The 19898-nt window shown below is 37.9% G+C and overlaps 3 protein-coding genes across 3 annotated transcripts; 2 read left to right on the plus strand and 1 right to left on the minus strand.

The window, feature by feature from the left end:
- Positions 1 to 480: 480 nt before the first annotated feature.
- Positions 481 to 11456, plus strand: SUS3 (sucrose synthase 3). The gene is made up of 15 exons (XM_012978306.2): positions 481 to 857; positions 1004 to 1136; positions 1413 to 1564; positions 1645 to 1837; positions 1933 to 2051; positions 2147 to 2363; positions 2444 to 2539; positions 2621 to 2794; positions 2922 to 3038; positions 3126 to 3292; positions 3406 to 3630; positions 3729 to 4050; positions 4127 to 4371; positions 4454 to 4592; positions 11219 to 11456. The coding sequence occupies exons 1-15, from the start codon at positions 760 to 762 to the stop codon at positions 11255 to 11257; spliced, it is 2436 nt and encodes an 811-aa protein (XP_012833760.2). The 5' UTR covers positions 481 to 759; the 3' UTR covers positions 11258 to 11456.
- On the minus strand, positions 11402 to 14480 carry LOC105954656 (Plant invertase/pectin methylesterase inhibitor superfamily). Its single transcript, XM_012978330.2, has 2 exons — positions 13301 to 14480; positions 11402 to 12247 (listed from the first exon to the last, which is right to left on the minus strand). The coding sequence occupies exons 1-2, from the start codon at positions 14358 to 14360 to the stop codon at positions 11547 to 11549; spliced, it is 1761 nt and encodes a 586-aa protein (XP_012833784.2). The 5' UTR covers positions 14361 to 14480; the 3' UTR covers positions 11402 to 11546.
- A 3242-nt stretch (positions 14481 to 17722) lies between these two features.
- Positions 17723 to 19752, plus strand: ATPMEPCRB (Plant invertase/pectin methylesterase inhibitor superfamily). The gene is made up of 2 exons (XM_012981958.2): positions 17723 to 18845; positions 18949 to 19752. Exons 1-2 carry the CDS (start codon positions 17795 to 17797, stop codon positions 19638 to 19640), a joined length of 1743 nt encoding a protein of 580 aa, XP_012837412.2. The 5' UTR covers positions 17723 to 17794; the 3' UTR covers positions 19641 to 19752.
- Positions 19753 to 19898: the final 146 nt, after the last annotated feature.

Consider the following 19898-nt stretch of genomic DNA (forward strand, 5'->3'; position numbering starts at 1 on the left):
CAATAATTAGAGGTGTAGATTAACGAAGTTAATTATATATTTATGGTTGAGATGAAGTATACTTGGGCCGGTCCTTCCATACAACAGCCCAATTAAGGACTAGGCAACTTAGATCCGACCCAGTCAACCGCCTGTTGCAATTTGGGCTTTGTGTAATAACGGGATCCACGTGTCACAGCTTTAATTAAATTTTACTTTATATTATATATGAAAAAACAAATACGTATGGGTGTTCGTTTAGTCGGAGTTGGATTTCAGCAATTTGATATTTTCGAGAAATAAAAAAATATTTAAAAGATTTCCTGAGTTTGATGTTACATTTTTGGATATTTGGCTGAATTTATGTAAAACTCTCTAGTTATTACACGTTTTGATCATATAACATGACCAGTCAATGGCTATTGAACACGTAGTAGCATATTGTTACATGGGGAATTGAGAAATGAAATATTATAACACATGATATTTCGTTGATGACATGCGCCCCCTAATTTAATTTTGAGTGTGAAAACTATATATGTGTTGGCATTGAATTATACTCATGTTCTAGTATCATCCGTCCGTCACCTTTTCTCTCTCTACATCTCTCTCTCTCTCTCCTCTCTCCACTCTCTCTGTTGCTCAGTTAGCAACACAACACTTCAATTCTCTCGCGTTTGATTCTGTATTATTAGTCCAGGGAACCGGAATACTCGTCCTGAAAATCGGAAGGATTTAATTTTATTTTTATTTTTTTAATTTAATTTTTGAAGAAGTGAAATGACGACCCCAAAATTAGTGAAACTACCAAGCATGAGAGAAAGGGTCGAACACACTCTTTCTGCTCACCGGAACGAACTCGTCTCTCTCCTTTCTCGGTATTTCTTATTCTCTGTAGATTCAATTTTCTGGAAGTTTCTAGATCACCCCTGGGATTTCCGTTTAATTTTCAAATTTTTTTTTTAATTTTAATTATGAGAAGATTAATAAGTTTGATCTGAACTGGATTTGTAATTGATTGAAGATATGTAGCTCAGGGGAAAGGTATATTGCAGCCCCATATCCTAATTGATGAACTGGACAACATCATCGGCGACGATTCTTCCCGCAAAACCCTCAGCGACGGCCCCTTCAGTGAAGTTTTAAGGACTGCTCAGGTCATTTTCATTTTTTTTTTTTTTTTTTTTTATTTACGAGTCTTCAGTTGGGGCTAACTTAGTTCATCCACAGAGGTTTTTAATTCTTACTTTTTCACATTAATTCAATTGGGGGTTGGCTTCAAAATTATACTGAATTTGTTGAATTACACTGCTAAACCATGTTTGTTGCTGTGTTTAGGCTAATTTCATTTTCCAGCTAACGTAGATGAAATCTAATCTTGCAGTTCCAGATACAAAATTTGTTCTAATATTTTATTTTATATTTTTTTACAGGAAGCAATAGTTTTACCACCTTTTGTTGCTATATCTATCCGGCCAAGGCCCGGTGTTTGGGAATTTGTCCGAGTCAATGTCTATGAACTCAGTGTCGAGGAGCTGACCGTTTCTGAATATCTACGTTTCAAAGAAGAACTCGTCGACGGGCAGTTCGTTCCCCTCTCTGCTTCTTTACGCATTCGATTTTTTTTATCCTTTTTATTTAATAATGTATTGTAATATTCTCTAGGAAAGATGACCCGTTTGCTCTCGAACTGGATTTCGAGCCATTTAATGCAACATTTCCTCGCCCAACTCGATCTTCTTCAATCGGCAATGGTGTCCAATTTCTCAACCGCCATCTCTCTTCAGTCATGTTTCGCAACAAAGAGTCTCTTGAGCCATTACTCGATTTCCTCCGTGTTCACAGATATAAAGGGCATGTGAGTCTGCTAAAACCTAAATGCGTAACTCGATTTAAAATATTCACAAAAAAATTGCAATCATCTTAATAAAAATATTTTTTCTATCTGCATAGGTGTTGATGCTGAACGATAGGATTCAACGCATCTCCAGTCTCGAATCTGCATTGACCAAGGCTGAGGATTATGTCTCTAAACTACCCCCAGGAACACAGTATTCCGAGTTTGAATATGTGTGAGTTTTCTATAATACATTGATTCTATAATTTTAGATTTACGATAAATTATGTTTGATTTTATTATTATTGAATTTATTATATGGGGATGCAGATTGCAAGGGATGGGGTTTGAGAGGGGTTGGGGAGGTACTGCTGCACGGGTTTTGGAGATGATGCATCTCCTATCAGACATACTTCAAGCTCCGGATCCTTCTACACTCGAAACATTCCTTGGTCAAGTACCTATGGTGTTTAATGTTGTCATTTTGTCTGTGCACGGATATTTCGGACAAGCAAATGTACTAGGTTTGCCCGATACTGGCGGTCAGGTATTCATTTCTTTACATTGTTTATTCTCAAAAGTTTTACATCAAAAAAGAAAGTTCAATGAAAATAAGTTCATGTGCAGATTGTTTACATATTAGATCAAGTACGTGCCGTGGAGAATGAGATGATCCAAAGAATAAAGAGACAAGGCCTGAATTTCACCCCGCGAATTCTAATTGTACGGTCAATTGGGCTTCATTGATTATTCCTATATGCTGATGTGGTTATTTATTTTTTTTCATTTTTCATTATTTTTTAGGTCACTCGATTGATACCCGACTCAGCAGGGACCTCATGCAACCAGAGACTAGAAAGGATAAGTGGATGCGAGTATTCACATATACTACGTGTCCCTTTTAAAACTGAGCATGGGATTCTTCGCAAATGGATTTCAAGGTTCGATGTCTGGCCCTATTTGGAGAAGTTTGCAGAGGTAAAACTCTTTCACGTGACTCGTATTCTTAATGTAATAGAAATATTGTCTGAAATTTGCAAAAAAAGTTAAATGAATATTGAGATACTATTGTTAAAATAATTACGTTTCCATGGTTTATGTTCAGGATGCTGCAAATGAAATTGCTGCAGAGTTGCAGGGCATACCAGATCTAATTATTGGCAATTACAGTGATGGAAACCTTGTTGCTTCATTATTATCTCATAAGATGGGGGTCACAGAGGTCAGAATTGATGCTTATATTCCATTGTTTGCTTTTCCAAAGTCGCTACAATCACCTTAATTATATATATTTTTGTTCTATTGCCAGTGCACCATTGCGCATGCCTTGGAGAAAACCAAATATCCAGATTCCGACATCTATTGGAAAAAATACGAGGAGAAGTACCATTTCTCATGTCAGTTCACTGCTGACCTACTAGCCATGAACCATTCAGATTTTATAATCACGAGTACATACCAAGAAATTGCCGGAACGTAAGTAACTAATTATGTGAAATTTTTCATAAATACCTCATTTTGGTTGTCTTAGATTTGCCGAAGATTTAAACGCCGATGTTAATTAAATCCATTTGTTATTTTGGATTCAGAAAAAATACCGTTGGTCAGTACGAGAGTCATGCAGCTTTCACTCTGCCAGGTCTATATCGTGTTGTCCATGGTGTAGATGTTTTCGATACTAAGTTCAACATAGTTTCACCTGGAGCAGATGACACCATATACTTCACATATTCAGACAAGGCCAAAAGACTTACTTCTTTTCATGCATCCCTCGAAAAGCTAATATATGATCCTCAGCAAAACGACGAGCACATGTAAATGAAATTTCCAGACACACACACACACACACACACACACACACACACACACACACACATGTAAGAGAATTAACTTAAAATTCTACTTGACACAGTGGTGTACTGGAAGATCCATCGAAGCCCATAATCTTCTCCATGGCGAGGCTTGACCGAGTCAAAAACATTTCCGGATTGGTGGAGTCGTACGGTAAAAATGCCAAGCTAAGGGAATTGGCTAATCTCGTTGTGGTGGCTGGTAACAATGACGTAAAAAAATCAAGTGACAGAGAAGAAATATCGGAAATCGAAAAGATGCATGCTATTATTAAGGAGCACAATTTACACGGCCAGATTCGTTGGATAGCAGCCCAAACAAATCGCGCACGTAACGGTGAACTCTACCGCTACATAGCTGACAAGAGAGGGATTTTCGTTCAGGTATGACATTTATTTTATAATTCCTATTTATTTATTTCGACCAAGTTACTTATAACTCCGTTTTTTTTTTTGGTAGCCTGCACTATATGAAGCTTTTGGGCTGACGGTGGTGGAGGCAATGACATGTGGCCTTCCCACATTTGCTACTTGCCATGGGGGCCCGCTGGAGATTATCGAAGATGGTATATCTGGATTTCACATTGATCCTTATCATCCAGATAAGGCTTCGGCTCTCATGGCGGATTTCTTTCAGAAATGCAATGAAGATCCCAGTTATTGGGTGACTATATCTCAAGCAGGCCTTCAAAGAATTCAAGAAAGGTACTTACTATGTAGAAATATTTTTAAAATATGCATCTTTTTTTCTAGTGTAAAATCGTAAAGAAAAGGTGTTTTGATGAAGGTATACATGGAAGATTTACTCGGAGAGGCTGATGACATTAGCGGGGGTTTATGGGTTCTGGAAATATGTTTCGAAGCTAGAGAGGCGCGAAGCTCGTAGGTATCTTGAGATGTTCTACATTCTCAAATTCCGCGACTTGGTACGTTAGTTCTCGATTGGTCTTCAAATACTAATACTTTTTCTTATAACAGAATCTGATTATATTAAGGGTTAATATGCTATGAGCCCCTCAAACGAAACCTAATTTGAACTAAATGACAAGTTCAAATTCATTTTTTTAATTAAATCCTTAATTTGAAATAATATATGAGCCACATCCCTAATATTTTTTTAATCCCTATCTTGCCCTTATACCCTAAATTATATAACCTACATATTCTCGTTTCTCCAATTCAGATTTATTTCGTTCTTTTGGTTTCTCTCACGTTCTCTCTCTCTCCCTCCCTCTCTCACACGTTCTCTAATCTGTTTTTCCAATCTCTGTTTTTTTTCTCCATCTCTCTCTCACCTCTCTATCTCCATACCTCTCTCTTGTTAATTAATTTGGTAATAGTCGAAGCCAAGGGTTGTGGTGGATGAAGAGGCGGCTGCGGGGGCTGTGGTGAAGGAGGCGGTGGCGGCGGGCTGTGTTTTGAGATGGTGGCGAGGTGTTGTGGGCGGCGGCTGTTGGAAAATTGGAGAGCACACTCACTCAACACTCACACACACACACACAAAAAGTGGAGGAGAATAGGAGAATTCTATTAAACTTGAAAACTTGACTTGTTACAAATGGCTAGAGTTCATGTGGTATTTATAGGATTTTCCCAACATGAATCTAGTCTAGTAAATGTATCACTATTTAATTTAATTCTTCCCCTCTAACTAGTACATGAACTTTAATTAAAACCAAATACATGAATAAACTAATACATGAATTAACTTCTAGAATATTCTTTAATACACTTAATCTAGTTTATTATTTCAACACTCCCCCTTAAACTAGATTCATCACACCAAGAGACATTCGCAATCTTTGAAACACGTCGCTCTTCAATGGTTTGGTGAATATGTCGGCAACTTGATCTTGAGACTTCACAAACTCAAGGACCACTTCTTTCTTAGAAACACTTTCTCGTATGAAATGATATTTTGTATGAATATGTTTGCTCCTTTCGTGAAACACCGGATTCTTCGACAATGCAAGTGCTGATTTGTTGTCAACAAAAATCTTCGTCGGGTCTTCTTGTGGTTCGTGAAATTCTTCCATCAAACTTCTAAGCCAAATCGCATGGCAAACACAAGAAGTTGCTGCTACAAATTCCGCTTCACAAGTAGAAAGAGTAACAATGGGTTGCTTTTTTGAACTCCAAGTAAAACATGAATTTCCCATAAAGAATACAAACCCGGTAGTACTCTTACGATCATCAATGTCACCGGCCCAATCACTATCACAATAACCAACAAGTTCAAAATTTTGAGAATGAGAATATAAAATCCCATAATCAAGTGTACCTTTGATGTACCGAAGTATTCTCTTTGCAACCTTCAAATGAGAAGTAGTAGGAACTTCCATAAACCGACTAACTAACCCAACGGCAAATAGAATATCCGGTCGTGTACAAGTCAAATACCTTAAACTCCCAATTAGACTTTTGAAGTTTGTAGGATTGACTTTCTCACCATTTCCTTGTCTTGAAAACTTGACTCCACATTCCACCGGAGTGCTAACCGGCTTGCAATTCTCCATATCAAACTTTTTGAGAATTTCCTTGGCGTATCTTTCTTGAGAAATAAAGATACCGTCACTTCCTTGTTTCACCTCAATGCCAAGGTAGTAGGACATTAAGCCAATATCAGTCATCTCGAACTCTTTCGCCATAGCCATCTTGAACTCCTCGAACATCTTTGGATTATTTCCTGTCAAAATCAAGTCATCCACGTACAAACAAACAAGTAACATGTCACCACTTTTAGACTTCTTCACATAAAGAGCATGTTCATGTGGACATTTTGAAAAATCATTTGCTTGAAAATATTGATCGATTCGACTATTCCATGCACGAGGTGCTTGCTTTAAGCCATAAAGAGCTTTCTTCAATTTCAAGACCTTGTCTTCTTCCCCTTGAACCTCATAACCCAAAGGTTGATCAATGTAGACTTCCTCTTCCAAAATACCATTCAAGAAAGCGGACTTCACGTCCATTTGATGGATTTGCCATTGATTTTGGGCTGCCAAAGAAATCATTAATCGAATAGTTTCCAAACGAGCAACGGGAGCAAACACCTCACCATAGTCAACGCCGGCCTTTTGTTTGTAGCCTTTTGCCACCAATCTTGCTTTATATCTCTCCACCTCGCCTTTGGAGTTTCTTTTTATTTTGTACACCCATTTGACTCCGATGGTGCTTTTCCCGTTTGGTAATTTTGCCAACTCCCATGTTTCGTTTTTCTTGATTGCCTTGATTTCTTCATCCATGGCATCTCTCCATTTCTTATCACATGCGGCTTCTTCATAACCTAGAGGTTCACAATCACCAAAGAAACAGAATTGGTTTAAATTACCAAAATCTTGTGTTACCTCTTCGGTTGCATCATACAAGTCTCTTAGACTTCTAGTTCTCCGAGGTCCTTCGCTAGAACTTGCTTCTCCAATTGCCGGACTTTGTGGTGGAGGTGTTGGAGGTGGACTAGTAGGATGTAAATCACCATCATTTTCATCAAAGAATGGATAAAAATTGTACTCCTCTTTTGAATTATCCCATTCCCAATTGCTTTGTTCATCAAACTCCACATCTCGACTGAGAATAATTTTTCCATTGCTTGGATTGTACAATTTATACCCTTTTGAATTTTGATCATAGCCGATAAACACGTACCTTTCACTTTTGTCATCCAACTTAGTCCTCTTTTGATCCGGTACATGTGCATAGGCTATACTCCCGAAAACTCGCAGGTGTGAAACACTTGGCTTGAATCCATTCCATGCTTCTTGAGGTGTTTTTCCATGAACGCTTTTGGTATGACACCGATTGGATAAGTAGACAGCACACGCCACCGCTTCAGCCCATAGTTCCTTCGGCATATTTTTACTTTTCAACATGCTCCTCGCCATATTGAGAATTGTCCGGTTTTTTCGTTCAACCACGCCATTTTGTTGTGGTGATCTTGGAACCGTCATAGGACGATGTATGCCGTTTACTCCACAGAAATCCATGAATTCATTTGAAGTGAATTCTCCTCCTCTATCGGTTCGAAGCGCTTTGATTTGGTAGCCACTTTGTTTTTCCACCAAGCTCTTAAACTTCTTGAAAGTTTCAAATACCTCGGATTTTTCTTTCAAGAAATACACCCAAGTCTTTCGAGAAAAATCATCAATGAATAATAGGAAATAATTATTATTCCCAAGTGATGATGGCTTGATAGGTCCGCAAACGTCTGAGTGAACCAACTCCAATGGATATTGAGCTCTTGTCAAAGACTCCCTTGGAAAGCTTTTTCGAGGTTGCTTTCCAAAAAGACATCCTTCACAAAGCTGATTTGGAAGATCAATAATTGGCAAGCCGTTCACCATACGCTTCATGCTCATCACTCTTAGGCCTTCAAAATTTAAGTGTCCAAGCCTCATGTGCCATAGCCACGACGGATTTTGAACGCAAGCTTTCAAGCATCTTGGAACATCATTTTGAATGTTTAATAAAAACATTCTATTCTTCATCATCGGCACCTTTGTGAGCAACTTTCCATTTTCATCTTTAATGGACAAGCATCTATCTTTCAATTGAATATCATAATTTTTCTCCAAAAGTTGCCCCAAGCTCAAGATGTTGTTCTTCATTCCCGGAACATAAAAGACACTTGAAATAAATTGATGGCTTCCATCCTTCAAACGAATCAAAATCGTACCTTTTCCTTTGATTTGCACTTTTGACGAGTCTCCAAAAGTGATATTGCCTCCAGTAGACTCATCAAGCTCAAAGAACAAATCTCTATTTCCACAAATATGGTTACTTGCACCGGAATCAAGATACCACTGATTGATATCTTCGTCCACGTCTCTTTTGCACGCGAGAAGTAAGGTGGGATCTTCTTCTTCATTGTTGCTCTCCGCAAAGTTATTTTTCTCCTCCAAATTATTTCGACACTCCCATGCGAAGTGCCCCAAGTTATGACAAGAGTAACATTCAATTTTGGACTTGTCATATCTTCTTTGGTTTGGCCTCGAGACTCCTCCTCTATCTCGTCCACGGCCACGATCCCTTCCTTGATATGATGTTTGGCCTATCTCTTCTTTATGTGAGGATTGGTAGCCGCCTCTTCCTCTTCCACGACCTCGTCCACGTCCTCGGCCTCTTTGGAACGTAGTACGCCTTTCATCTTTTTCTTTGAAAGAGAGCTTTGCTTGAAAAGCATGCTCCACCAATTCTTGTCTTGGCTTCACTCTTTCTTCATGGGCTTGCAGCGATCCGGCAAGCTCGTCAACGGTCATGGTGTCCAAATCCTTGGACTCTTCGATGGCCACGACCACGTAATTGAACTTTGGAGTTAAGGATCGTAGAATCTTTCCAACGACCCGTTCATCCGTGATGTCATCTCCATACCTCTTCATTTCATTAACATTGGCCAAAACTCTTGACATGTAATCCGAAATCGATTCGGATTCCTTCATTTTCAGCGACTCGAACTCTCCTCTTAATGTTTGGAGACGAACTCTCTTTACTTTATCAACTCCTTTAAAAGAAGTTTGAAGAATATCCCATGCTTGCTTGGAGGTGGTTGCGCTAGCAACCTTCTCGAACATCACCTCATCTAGGCCTTGATGAATGACCGTAAGGGCCTTTTGATCTTTCTTTACGGAGGCAGCATCTTCACCCTCAACTCCGTTCTCAACAGGTTCCCAAGCATCATAAGCTCCAAGCAACGCCTTCATTCGGATGCACCAAGTTCCATAATTTTCTTTTGTGAGTTTTGGAACTTGAAATGGAATTCCGTTCGACATTATTTTCTTCAAACTTACGTCTCTCCAAACACAAGTTGGCTCTGATACCACTTTGTTGGAAAATTGGAGAGCACACTCACTCAACACTCACACACACACACACAAAAAGTGGAGGAGAATAGGAGAATTCTATTAAACTTGAAAACTTGACTTGTTACAAATGGCTAGAGTTCATGTGGTATTTATAGGATTTTCCCAACATGAATCTAGTCTAGTAAATGTATCACTATTTAATTTAATTCTTCCCCTCTAACTAGTACATGAACTTTAATTAAAACCAAATACATGAATAAACTAATACATGAATTAACCTTCTAGAATATTCTTTAATACACTTAATCTATGAGCCCCTCAAACGAAACCTAATTTGAACTAAATGACAAGTTCAAATTCATTTTTTTAATTAAATCCTTAATTTGAAATAATATACGAGCCACATCCCTAATATTTTTTTAATCCCTATCTTGCCCTTATACCCTAAATTATATAACCTACATATTCTCGTTTCTCCAATTCAGATTTATTTCGTTCTTTTGGTTTCTCTCACGTTCTCTCTCTCTCCCTCCCTCTCTCACACGTTCTCTAATCTGTTTTTCCAATCTCTGTTTTTTTTCTCCATCTCTCTCTCACCTCTCTATCTCCATACCTCTCTCTTGTTAATTAATTTGGTAATAGTCGAAGCCAAGGGTTGTGGTGGATGAAGAGGCGGCTGCGGGGGCTGTGGTGAAGGAGGCGGTGGCGGCGGGCTGTGTTTTGAGATGGTGGCGAGGTGTTGTGGGCGGCGGCGGGGGCTGGGGTGGAGGAGGTGGCGGTGACGGGCTGTGTTTTGAGATGGTGGCGAGGTGTTGTGGACGGCGGCGGGGGCTGGGGTGGAGGAGGCTGCGACGGGGGGCTGGGATGGGGGAGGCGGCGGCGGCCTGTGGTGGTTGAGATGGCGGCGAGGTGTTGTGGGCTGCGGCGGGGGCTGTGGTGGAGCAATCGGCGCCGGTGGGCTGTGGTTGTCGAGATGGCAGCCGGTTGAGGTGGTCGAGATGGTCGAGATGGCGGCGGGATGTGGTTATGGTAGAGATTCGATCTTGATCTTCAAGAGATTTTTCTCGAGTTTGGTTCAAAATCGTAAATCTAGGTTTTCCCAAAGTTGGTAGGTTATGGTTGCGACGACTGCAGATGTTGGCTGTGACGAGGGTTGTGTGTTGTTGGCGGCTAGGGTTTGGTAGTACACCATAGTATACCATAGTCTACTATAGTATTACAACAAATAAAATATTAAATATATATATATATATATATATAAAGAAAAACAAGTTTTGTTTTGTAATTTTTAATAATATTGTAGAAAAAAAATATTTTTTAATAATAGTGTAGAAACGATAGTACACCATAGTATAACATAGTACACCATAGTATACTATAGAATTTTTGAAATCTGCTGAATTATTTAACAAAAAGAAGAAAAAAAATCGGATAGTACACCATAGTATAACATAGTACACCATAGTATACTATAGAATTTTTGAAATCTGCTGAATTATTTAACAAAAAGAAGAAAAAAAATCGTAATTTCAAAAACGATCTTATAAATAAGAAAAAAAGATTGTTTATAATAATATAAAATAATGCAAAGTGTAAATTGAAAAAATAAAGATGAGTGAAAGGGCATTTTCGGAATGAATTTAATAAAGGACTTGAAGCAAATGTTTAGTTAAACTTGTCATTTAGTTCTAATTAGTTTTGTCACTAGGGACCTATATCTTAAGGCCCCTTATATTAAATTGCTCTGTTTTCAGGTGAAATCTGTCCCTTTGGCTGTTGATGGTTCAACATAGAACGGTGAAAGCTTCGATCCCCAAGTAAAAGTTAACCTTCATATATATGAATAAATAAGAAGTGTTTGTCTTGTTTCTTACTTTAATCGTGTTTTCTAACATGTGATTCTAAGCTTAAATGTTAAACGTAATTTATTTGTTGGATTTGGACACCCTATAATTAGTTAGCATTAATTATGTAGAAAATTCTTCGATAAAATGATAAACCGAATCAAACAAATGTCCGACAGAGGAAAATACATTAGCTGTAATCCATGCCGGAGAACTCGTCGGTACCTGGAAAAAAATCTCAGGTCGCCGTTAAATTGGGAAAGAACGGAAACCCCGTGGCCGGCAGCCATTGGTTCCCCTGGATGAAGTTGGCAACGGTAAACTGACTGGCCTCCGTCGAACTATTAAGAACTGCGTAACCAGGCCACGTCACCCTAGCGGTTGTATTAGATCCGAGCCCACGGTTTTTGTACTCTCTGTAATAAGAAGTATTCAAAGCAAAATCGCCGTCCCATTCCAACCAACCCTTGGGGTCCACCACAGCCTCAATGTTCGAGAACATGAAAACGGTTCTCGAGTAGAGTTTCCACGGCCGGCCTAAGAAGGTTCTGAATTGGGAGAGAACCGGGATCAGGTCGGCGGCGGCAGCGACTTTGCAGTTGAGGATGGAGATTCCGGTGTTCTGATTGGGGTCTTCTCTACCCTGGGCGGTGAAGATGTTCTTCTGGTTGGGGTCGGGTTTTCGGGCGTAGAGGTTGCTGTTTTGGAAGACGACGGCGGCGTTGCCAAAGATGAAGTCGACGGTGCCGTAGACATCGCACTCGCGGTAGAACTGGCGGAGGGAGTGTACGTAGAGCGTGTCTTGGTAGGCGACGAAGCTGCATTGGTAGAAAGCCGAGAAATCGGCGCCGCTGCGGAGAGCCACGGCTTGGTGTTTGCTTGGCCCGGCGTAATTCTCGAAGGTGATTCCTTTCGCTAAGAATCCGTTTCCAACCACAGCTGCATTTCACAAATAATAATAAAAATATTAACTTTACATTTTATTAATGATTTCGATTTATAAACTAAATCATCGAAATTGTGAAACTGTTTTTTTAAAGGAAGACAACCTTGATCGAAACGTTTTCTTGAATTACCCAATGTATATAAGCAGGTGTAACATCTAACTTCCGTGATTGCACAACGAAAAAAGTTGTCCCCACATCACGTTGGTTTTTAACTTTAAAATTTTGTCCAGTTTAAAATCATTTTCCCAATGAACAAAATCGAGGAAAAAGAAAAAGAGAATTGGGCACGAAATATGAATATGGAATAAAGAAATAAAGACCGACAAAAGGTAAGTGGACAATTGGCCCATATCAGTATTTACATGATATAGTACTATTGAGAAAATCGCAAGTCATTTTCCAAGAGCGCGATTTTGTCTGAATATAAACAAATAAAATCGGGTTGGTTAAATGACGCTTTTAGGCCTGGTTGGTTCACCGACACATATAAAGTATCATATAGTAATTGCAGACAACCATACAATCGTGGATCATGACTGAAATTTGAAAACTTTTTTTGTAAAATATCAACGAAGCAGTTAATAAATATATGAAGGACAAAAAGGTAAATATATCCTGTATTAGTGTAGTTCTGTCTTAAAAGAATATAGGAAGTTGAGCGCGTGGTGTACGGAACTATCTACCCTAATCATCAATGCCATCACCTAGGAACTGTGACCAGAGTAATAAAATACTACTACTAGTAGAGATATTTTAGTCACCAGCAAAAGGACATAAACTAAAGGCTGAAATTAATTTTTCAATTTTTTTTTTAATTATGAGTAAAAGACAGTCTCATTAATAATTAAAAATCAAAGATGGAAGTAATATAAGTCACAAACTAAGACAAATTTAACTGCAAGATTCTGTACTTTGGTGCAATTAATTAAAGACATTATGATTAAGCTAATGCAATGCATGCATGGGTCCTACTTAATTACGACGAAATAATGACGCAATAAACAATTATATATAATTAATTAATAATTGAAAAAAGAGAACTGACCAACGGTAGAAGATCTGAAGGTAGTCCAGCCATCGACGACGCTTCTGTTACCTTTGATCAAAGTTTTACCAATCCCATCTCCCAAGAACATTATCATCGTCTTCGCTCTTACAACCTCGATGTACTCGAAATACGCTCCCTTTTTTATGTATATCACGAATCTCGTGTTGCTGTTGTTCGGCGCTGCGTTTAGTGCATCGTTTATGGTGGTGAAGTTTCCGCTGCCGTCCTTCGCCACCACCAGATTGATCTTCATTGTCGTGTTCGTTGTCTGGTTCGCCGCCGCAGGCGGCGGTGGTGCCGCCGTCTGCAGCAGTTTCCGGTCGCTCTTCTTCAGCCACGTTGGGAATCCGTCTATCATTTTCCGGCCGTGCTCCGGGAACTCATCCTCTTCCTCCTCGCCGGAGGCAGAGCTGGGTTTCTTTTTCTTCTGGCTTTTCTTTTTCAATTTCTTGACCATGGCTAGCGAGTTGCTGAAGTGGCGGGAGATTCTCTTCAGGCGCCCCTCGATGAGGCGGCGCGTGTTGTTCCTGCTGTACGCGAATCCGTCGAGGCAGGTGTACTGGTTCGTCATGGCGCCGCTGAGGAGCGTCTGCAGATCGTCGTAGTACTTCTCCGGCGGACTCCCCGACGATAGATCGGAGAGAGTCTTCTTCAGCTCGGCGACGGTGTCGGCGAAGAGCTCGAGGCAGTCGTCGAGTGCGATCAAATCTCGAGGGTCGAGCTTCTTCAGTAGCTTGCGGCGGAGTCCGCTGCAGTTGGTGGCGGAGTCTCTCACCTCCTTCATGGTGACGTTGATGGTGCCGGCGATGATCTCCGGCAGCGTTTTTTGCCGGAGTTCCGGGAAGGCGGCGACGGTGGAGACGCAGAGTCCCGGGTACAATGTGCCGTCGCATGTCGATTCGGCGATGACCTGGGCGTGTTTGTAGACATGGAGTTTTTTTGGGGTTTTAGTGGAATTTTCTAAAAATGTGGGGTGGAAATTGAAAGAAAAGAGTGTTAGTGTAAGTAGAAGAAGAAGAGCTAAGAGAGGAAGAAGAGTGAGCAGAGACTTAGACATATTTGGACAAGTGAAATGTGGTGGTGGACAAAAATTAGTGAGGATATATTTATATTGTGGATTTTTTGTTCAAGTTGTTTTTTTTTTATACTTTTATTAATTAAATTAGATTTTCTTTTAGATCTGAGAAAAAAATACAGCTATGGAGCAGGACCCCTTTAATATTTATGATTATGACTTGCTATATTATCCAATATTTATTGATTTCAGATCTGCATTTATATTCTTAAATAAATAAAATAAATATTACCCTGTTTTAAATGTCTTACACTCTTTAGTCTTTACTTACCGTTGCAATATTTTCAGAACACGTTATAATACCCAGAATACCACTGGGGAATAAAGTCTTTTAGTAATGAACGAAGATGCAGTCGAACAATATAAATTTAAATAAATAAATTTGTTATAATTTACAAAATTAGTTGAATGTTGTTTCCATCAAATAATTTTAAAACTTAAGGGTATTTAAATTTTTATTATGTGATTAAGATCCAAAAGTCAAACAAATCTTGCTGAAAGTTATAATAGTTGCATTGAATTTTGCATGGTAGGGAGCTACTGCTTAGTTTATAAATCTAGACTGAAGAAGAATATAGTATTAATTAATTGAGTTTCAGATTTGATAATGTTAAATAATAAAATATTGAAATTAGCAATTAGTCAGAGGTTAACGTTGCAAAATTGTAGTAGTTCACACCATTTTTTGCAGACATTGCAACCTCGAATATTGAGCCATAATAACTGCCTTACAAATATAGTAGTAAGAGATTAATGCAATGAACAAAGTGCTGGAGCCACGAGTTACCTTAAAAATATAAAACAAACAATAAAAAGGAAATTAATACGATGAATTCAAATATATTTTTATTATTTTAATATGAGTTTTATTACTTTATATGTCCGATGAAAAAACCATACTAAAAATAAATCTTCAAATTTTGCAATTTGTCAGAACGTTATATAAACTTCAAACGAGTTTATTATTTTTTGAACACACAAAAACCTCGAGTGGCGACTAATATTATTTTTCTAAAAAAAACATTTTTTGATATTTAATTCTTGAACAATAATTACTGGAATTAACAAGTTCTAAAAAATCAAGATTGTCCGATAATTCGGCATAAATATCGCTTAACGCATGGGTGATGAACTCATACACATAAATATATTACCGACGGTTGAAACCAATGTTTTCTTCAATTTTAAATCAAATTTAAAAATACCTAAAAATTAAATTGTTGACTAAAAAGACATTGCAAAATATATATTTTTTTAAATGTTAATATTTTTCAAGAAATAAATTGTAATATTGATTGATTAAATATATCTTCATTCATTAATTTCTTAAAAAATAATCCGAGGATTTAATTATTTAATTTTCAATTTGATCCCTTAATGGGCCTAGACGACTTTTGGAGCGAGGTCAAAAACAATTTTGGTTTCTGTGTATTGGGCCGCCACATTTGTTCTGGACCATTTTGTTCTAATTTTGATTTATTAATTAATATACTAATAATTAAATAGTCAATCAAAAAAGTGTGACCGGATGCTACAAAGTTTATTTATTTATTTAATTTAATTAACTAAAATAACAAGGAGAAAGAGTTTATAAGAAGAGTCGGTGGTTTCTGTTTAGTACAATTAACGACAAAATTTAGAGTCAAGCAAACATCGCCAGCCTGTACAGAGTGCAATTTTTTCAAAGCCCCAATGCATATTATGTGACGTGGCAAAACGTTAAACTAAGTCTACTACTGTATCGTAAGCGTGTTTTCAAATTCAAACCCGGACCCGTTTTCTAAATCTGGTTCCGACTTTGACTTTTCTTCTAGCCAAAAATAAACCCGACTTCATTTGAAAATAATTCATATTAATTTAATCTCAGATCCATCAATATATATATATAAGCGCGTCCCGTATAAATTTGTTTTTTTTTTTTTAATAATATTAATTAATTTACAAGTCCACAGAACCTTAAAAAGTGATTAATCATTAATCTAATTAATTAGAGTCCTAGCTGGCTAAATCTTATTTAATTATGTTTGTAACCCCATGCAGAAAACTCACATGCTACGACATAAACATTGACTTTGTTTTTTAGTATTTGATAGTAAATTGGTAGGCCATGCATGCATTGACTTAGCCAAAGTCTTTCTATCTCATAAATATTATTGGTACTGCATGTAGAGTTGCTAAAAGTTTGACTAGGGATTTTACATTATTCTGTACCTAGCCCCCTCAGTACGTAGTAGCTTCAACAACCTGATCTATATATTCTCTACTATTATTATTATTTTGCAATTTTCTTCATCAATTAAGTGCATTATTAAATCATTTTTAAAAACATTAAAATTAAAATTAATAAATCAAAATCCTCGACCTAAATGGGGATATATATGTTAATTTTTAAGTAAAGATTGGGATGAATTGTCGCCAAGCTGGCCTAATTAATCTTCGATCCAAGTTCGATTTCTCCTCCCAATATTTTTCAGGCCGAGTTTGTAGAAAAAATATTAGGATCGATATTTTGCATGCATCTAAATGTCAACGAATTTTGGTGATAAATCATCCTAATTAAGACAATATTATAATTAGTGTGTGTAGTTAGTTGCCTACGTATAATATTAGACTGCCTAATAATAAGCAGAAACCTAATCCATATACCAAACCTAAGTAACTAATTAATTCAATCTTCAATAATCTGTGTGTAAATTTATAACCTTTTAGTTGAATAATTTGTTGAGTAATTGTGTTCATTAATACTAAATACAGCAGATTATTGATAAAATTAACAACATAACTTAAATAATAATTCTTTTCTGTCCCGACTCGATGCTCGATAATTTAATGTTCCGCTAAATTAATAGAATTTTTTCTAGTTTCATATCAGATTCTTGAAAAATTGAAACAAAATTCTAAATATAATAAAAACTCGTTCGTCATTCTAATATCATAGTATCACTAATTAATTCCATGATTACCTAAAAATACAGTCAAGGGGTTGACTATAAAGTATATGTATATGCCACAAGAAGGCAAAAACCCTTGAATCATTATTGTATTGTCCAAATTCAGAAGAAATAACATGCAAAAAAGACAGATAAATTAAATAACGTAATGTAAAACAAAGACAAACAAGTTGCTCCCTTTGTCCAAAAAAACCAAATAATTCATTAGAAAATCGTTCACAGATCTTACGCGCTTTCAGTACAATATGAATATTTGAAGCTAACCAATTAAGTTGACTCCCCATAATAATATTACTAAAAAAACCTAATTCATTAAACAAATTAAATAAAATAAAATAAAAACACTTCACGGATTATTATGCAGTAACAACTCATTACATGCAACCTCACTTCAATCTATATATACAACACATACAATTCACAATTTATTAAAAATAAATAAATAAAATCAATAGCAAAAAAAAAATGGCCCAAAATCTGCTAAAATCTCTCTCAATTTTATTTCTCTTTACATTTTTCATATCACAATCTTGTTCACAAACTCCAGCAGCACAAAATGTACCACCTTCAACCATATGCAAATCCACTCCCTATCCATCTTTCTGCAACACTGTTCTCCCCACCAACAACACCACGTCGAACGTCTACGATTTCGGCCGTTTCTCCGTCCGAAAATCTATTTCCACCGCCCGGAAATTCCTCGCACTCATCCAGAAAAACCTCAAGAAATCCAAAAGTCTAACCACCACCGCAGTCAGAGCACTCGAAGACTGCAGGTACTTGGCCGAATGCAACGTGGACAACCTCGTAACTTCTTTCCAAACAGTCGACAAAACTTCCAAAACTCTCTCTTTCTTACAAGCCGACGACATACAAACTTCCCTCAGTGCGGTACTTACGAATACACAAACGTGTATCGACGGCCTCCGGGATACGGCTTCCGCCTGGAGCATCAGAAACGGCATCTTGGCGCCTCTCTCTAACGACACACGCCTTTATAGTGTCTCGTTGGCTTTGTTCACCAAAGGGTGGGTGCCTAAGGGGAAAAAAATCAGGCAATCTTCTAACACCCACAATGGGCACACAAAGCCGGGCAGTCTTTTGCGAAACGGGCATTTGAACTTGAAAATGTCGGCCCGGAATCAGGAAATTTATCGAACTGCCAGCAACAGCCACAACAACAACAACAATAACAATAATAACAGAAAGCTGCTTCAGGTAGATGGTAGTGATAATAATAATCAGGTTCTTGTGAGTGATATTGTGATTGTTAGTCAAGATGGGAGTTGGAATTATACTTCGATAAACGATGCGGTGGCTGCTGCTCCGAATAACACCGACGGCTCTAACGGATACTATCTCGTATACGTCACTGCTGGCGTGTACGAAGAATACGTATCTGTTCCCAAGAACAAGAAGTATTTGATGATGGTTGGCGACGGAATAAACCAAACAATTATCACCGGAAATCGCAACGTTGTCGATGGATGGTCTACGTTCAACTGTTCAACATTTAGTAAGCACTTTTCTTTTTTATTTTATTTTTCCAAATAGAACCTATATATTCTTTAGAAGGTGCTAAATGTCAGTTTTTCAATTTATTTTTATTTTTTTGACAGCTGTGGTAGGAACGGGATTCGTTGGTGTCGGAATGACGATCCGTAACACAGCCGGAGCAATCAAGCACCAAGCAGTTGCCGTACGAAACGGGGCGGATTTATCAACATTTTACAGCTGCAGCTTCGAAGCGTACCAAGACACACTCTACGTTCACTCCCTCAGGCAATTTTACGTGGAGTGCGATATCTACGGCACAGTAGATTTCATCTTCGGAAACGCGGCAGCTGTTTTACAGAACTGCAACCTCTATCCACGTCAGCCAATGGCCAATCAGTTCAACGCAATAACCGCACAGGGAAGAACCGACCCGAATCAAAACACAGGACTGTCGATCCAGAATTGCACTATTCGGCCCGCAGACGATTTGGCTAACAGTAGTTATACCGTCAAGACGTATTTAGGCAGGCCCTGGAAAGAATATTCCCGGACTGTTTATATGCAGTCGTTTATGGATAGTTTTATCACTCCGGTAGGATGGAGTATTTGGTCCGGAGATTTTGCTTTGAACACTTCGTATTACGCCGAGTTCGGAAATAGTGGGCCCGGCTCGAATACTAGTCGGAGAGTGACGTGGCCCGGGTTTCATGTTATCAATACTACTGATGCTGTTAATTTCACAGTCTCTGCTTTCTTGATTGGAGATGATTGGATACCCCAAACTGGTGCCCCTTACACATCAGGCCTAATCTGATTAATGATTATATAAATTTTTATTTTATTTAATGTTAACAAGATTCTTGTAATTGTTTATTCACATAATTTTAATAAGAAATATATATTAGTTTCCACCTTCCCAACACAAACTGCAATGTCAACTTTGAATTTGATAATCAAATTATTCCAGTGATGTCAGTTGAATAATTTATTTTAATTTTAAAATTAATATTATCATTTATTGTTGGAGATATCGAAATTTAATGATTCACCTCACTAACAACATAACAAAACG

This window comes from Erythranthe guttata, chromosome 4 (assembly GCF_056151865.1).
Source record: "Erythranthe guttata isolate IM_541 chromosome 4, IM_541, whole genome shotgun sequence".
Classification (NCBI taxonomy): Eukaryota; Viridiplantae; Streptophyta; class Magnoliopsida; order Lamiales; family Phrymaceae; genus Erythranthe; species Erythranthe guttata.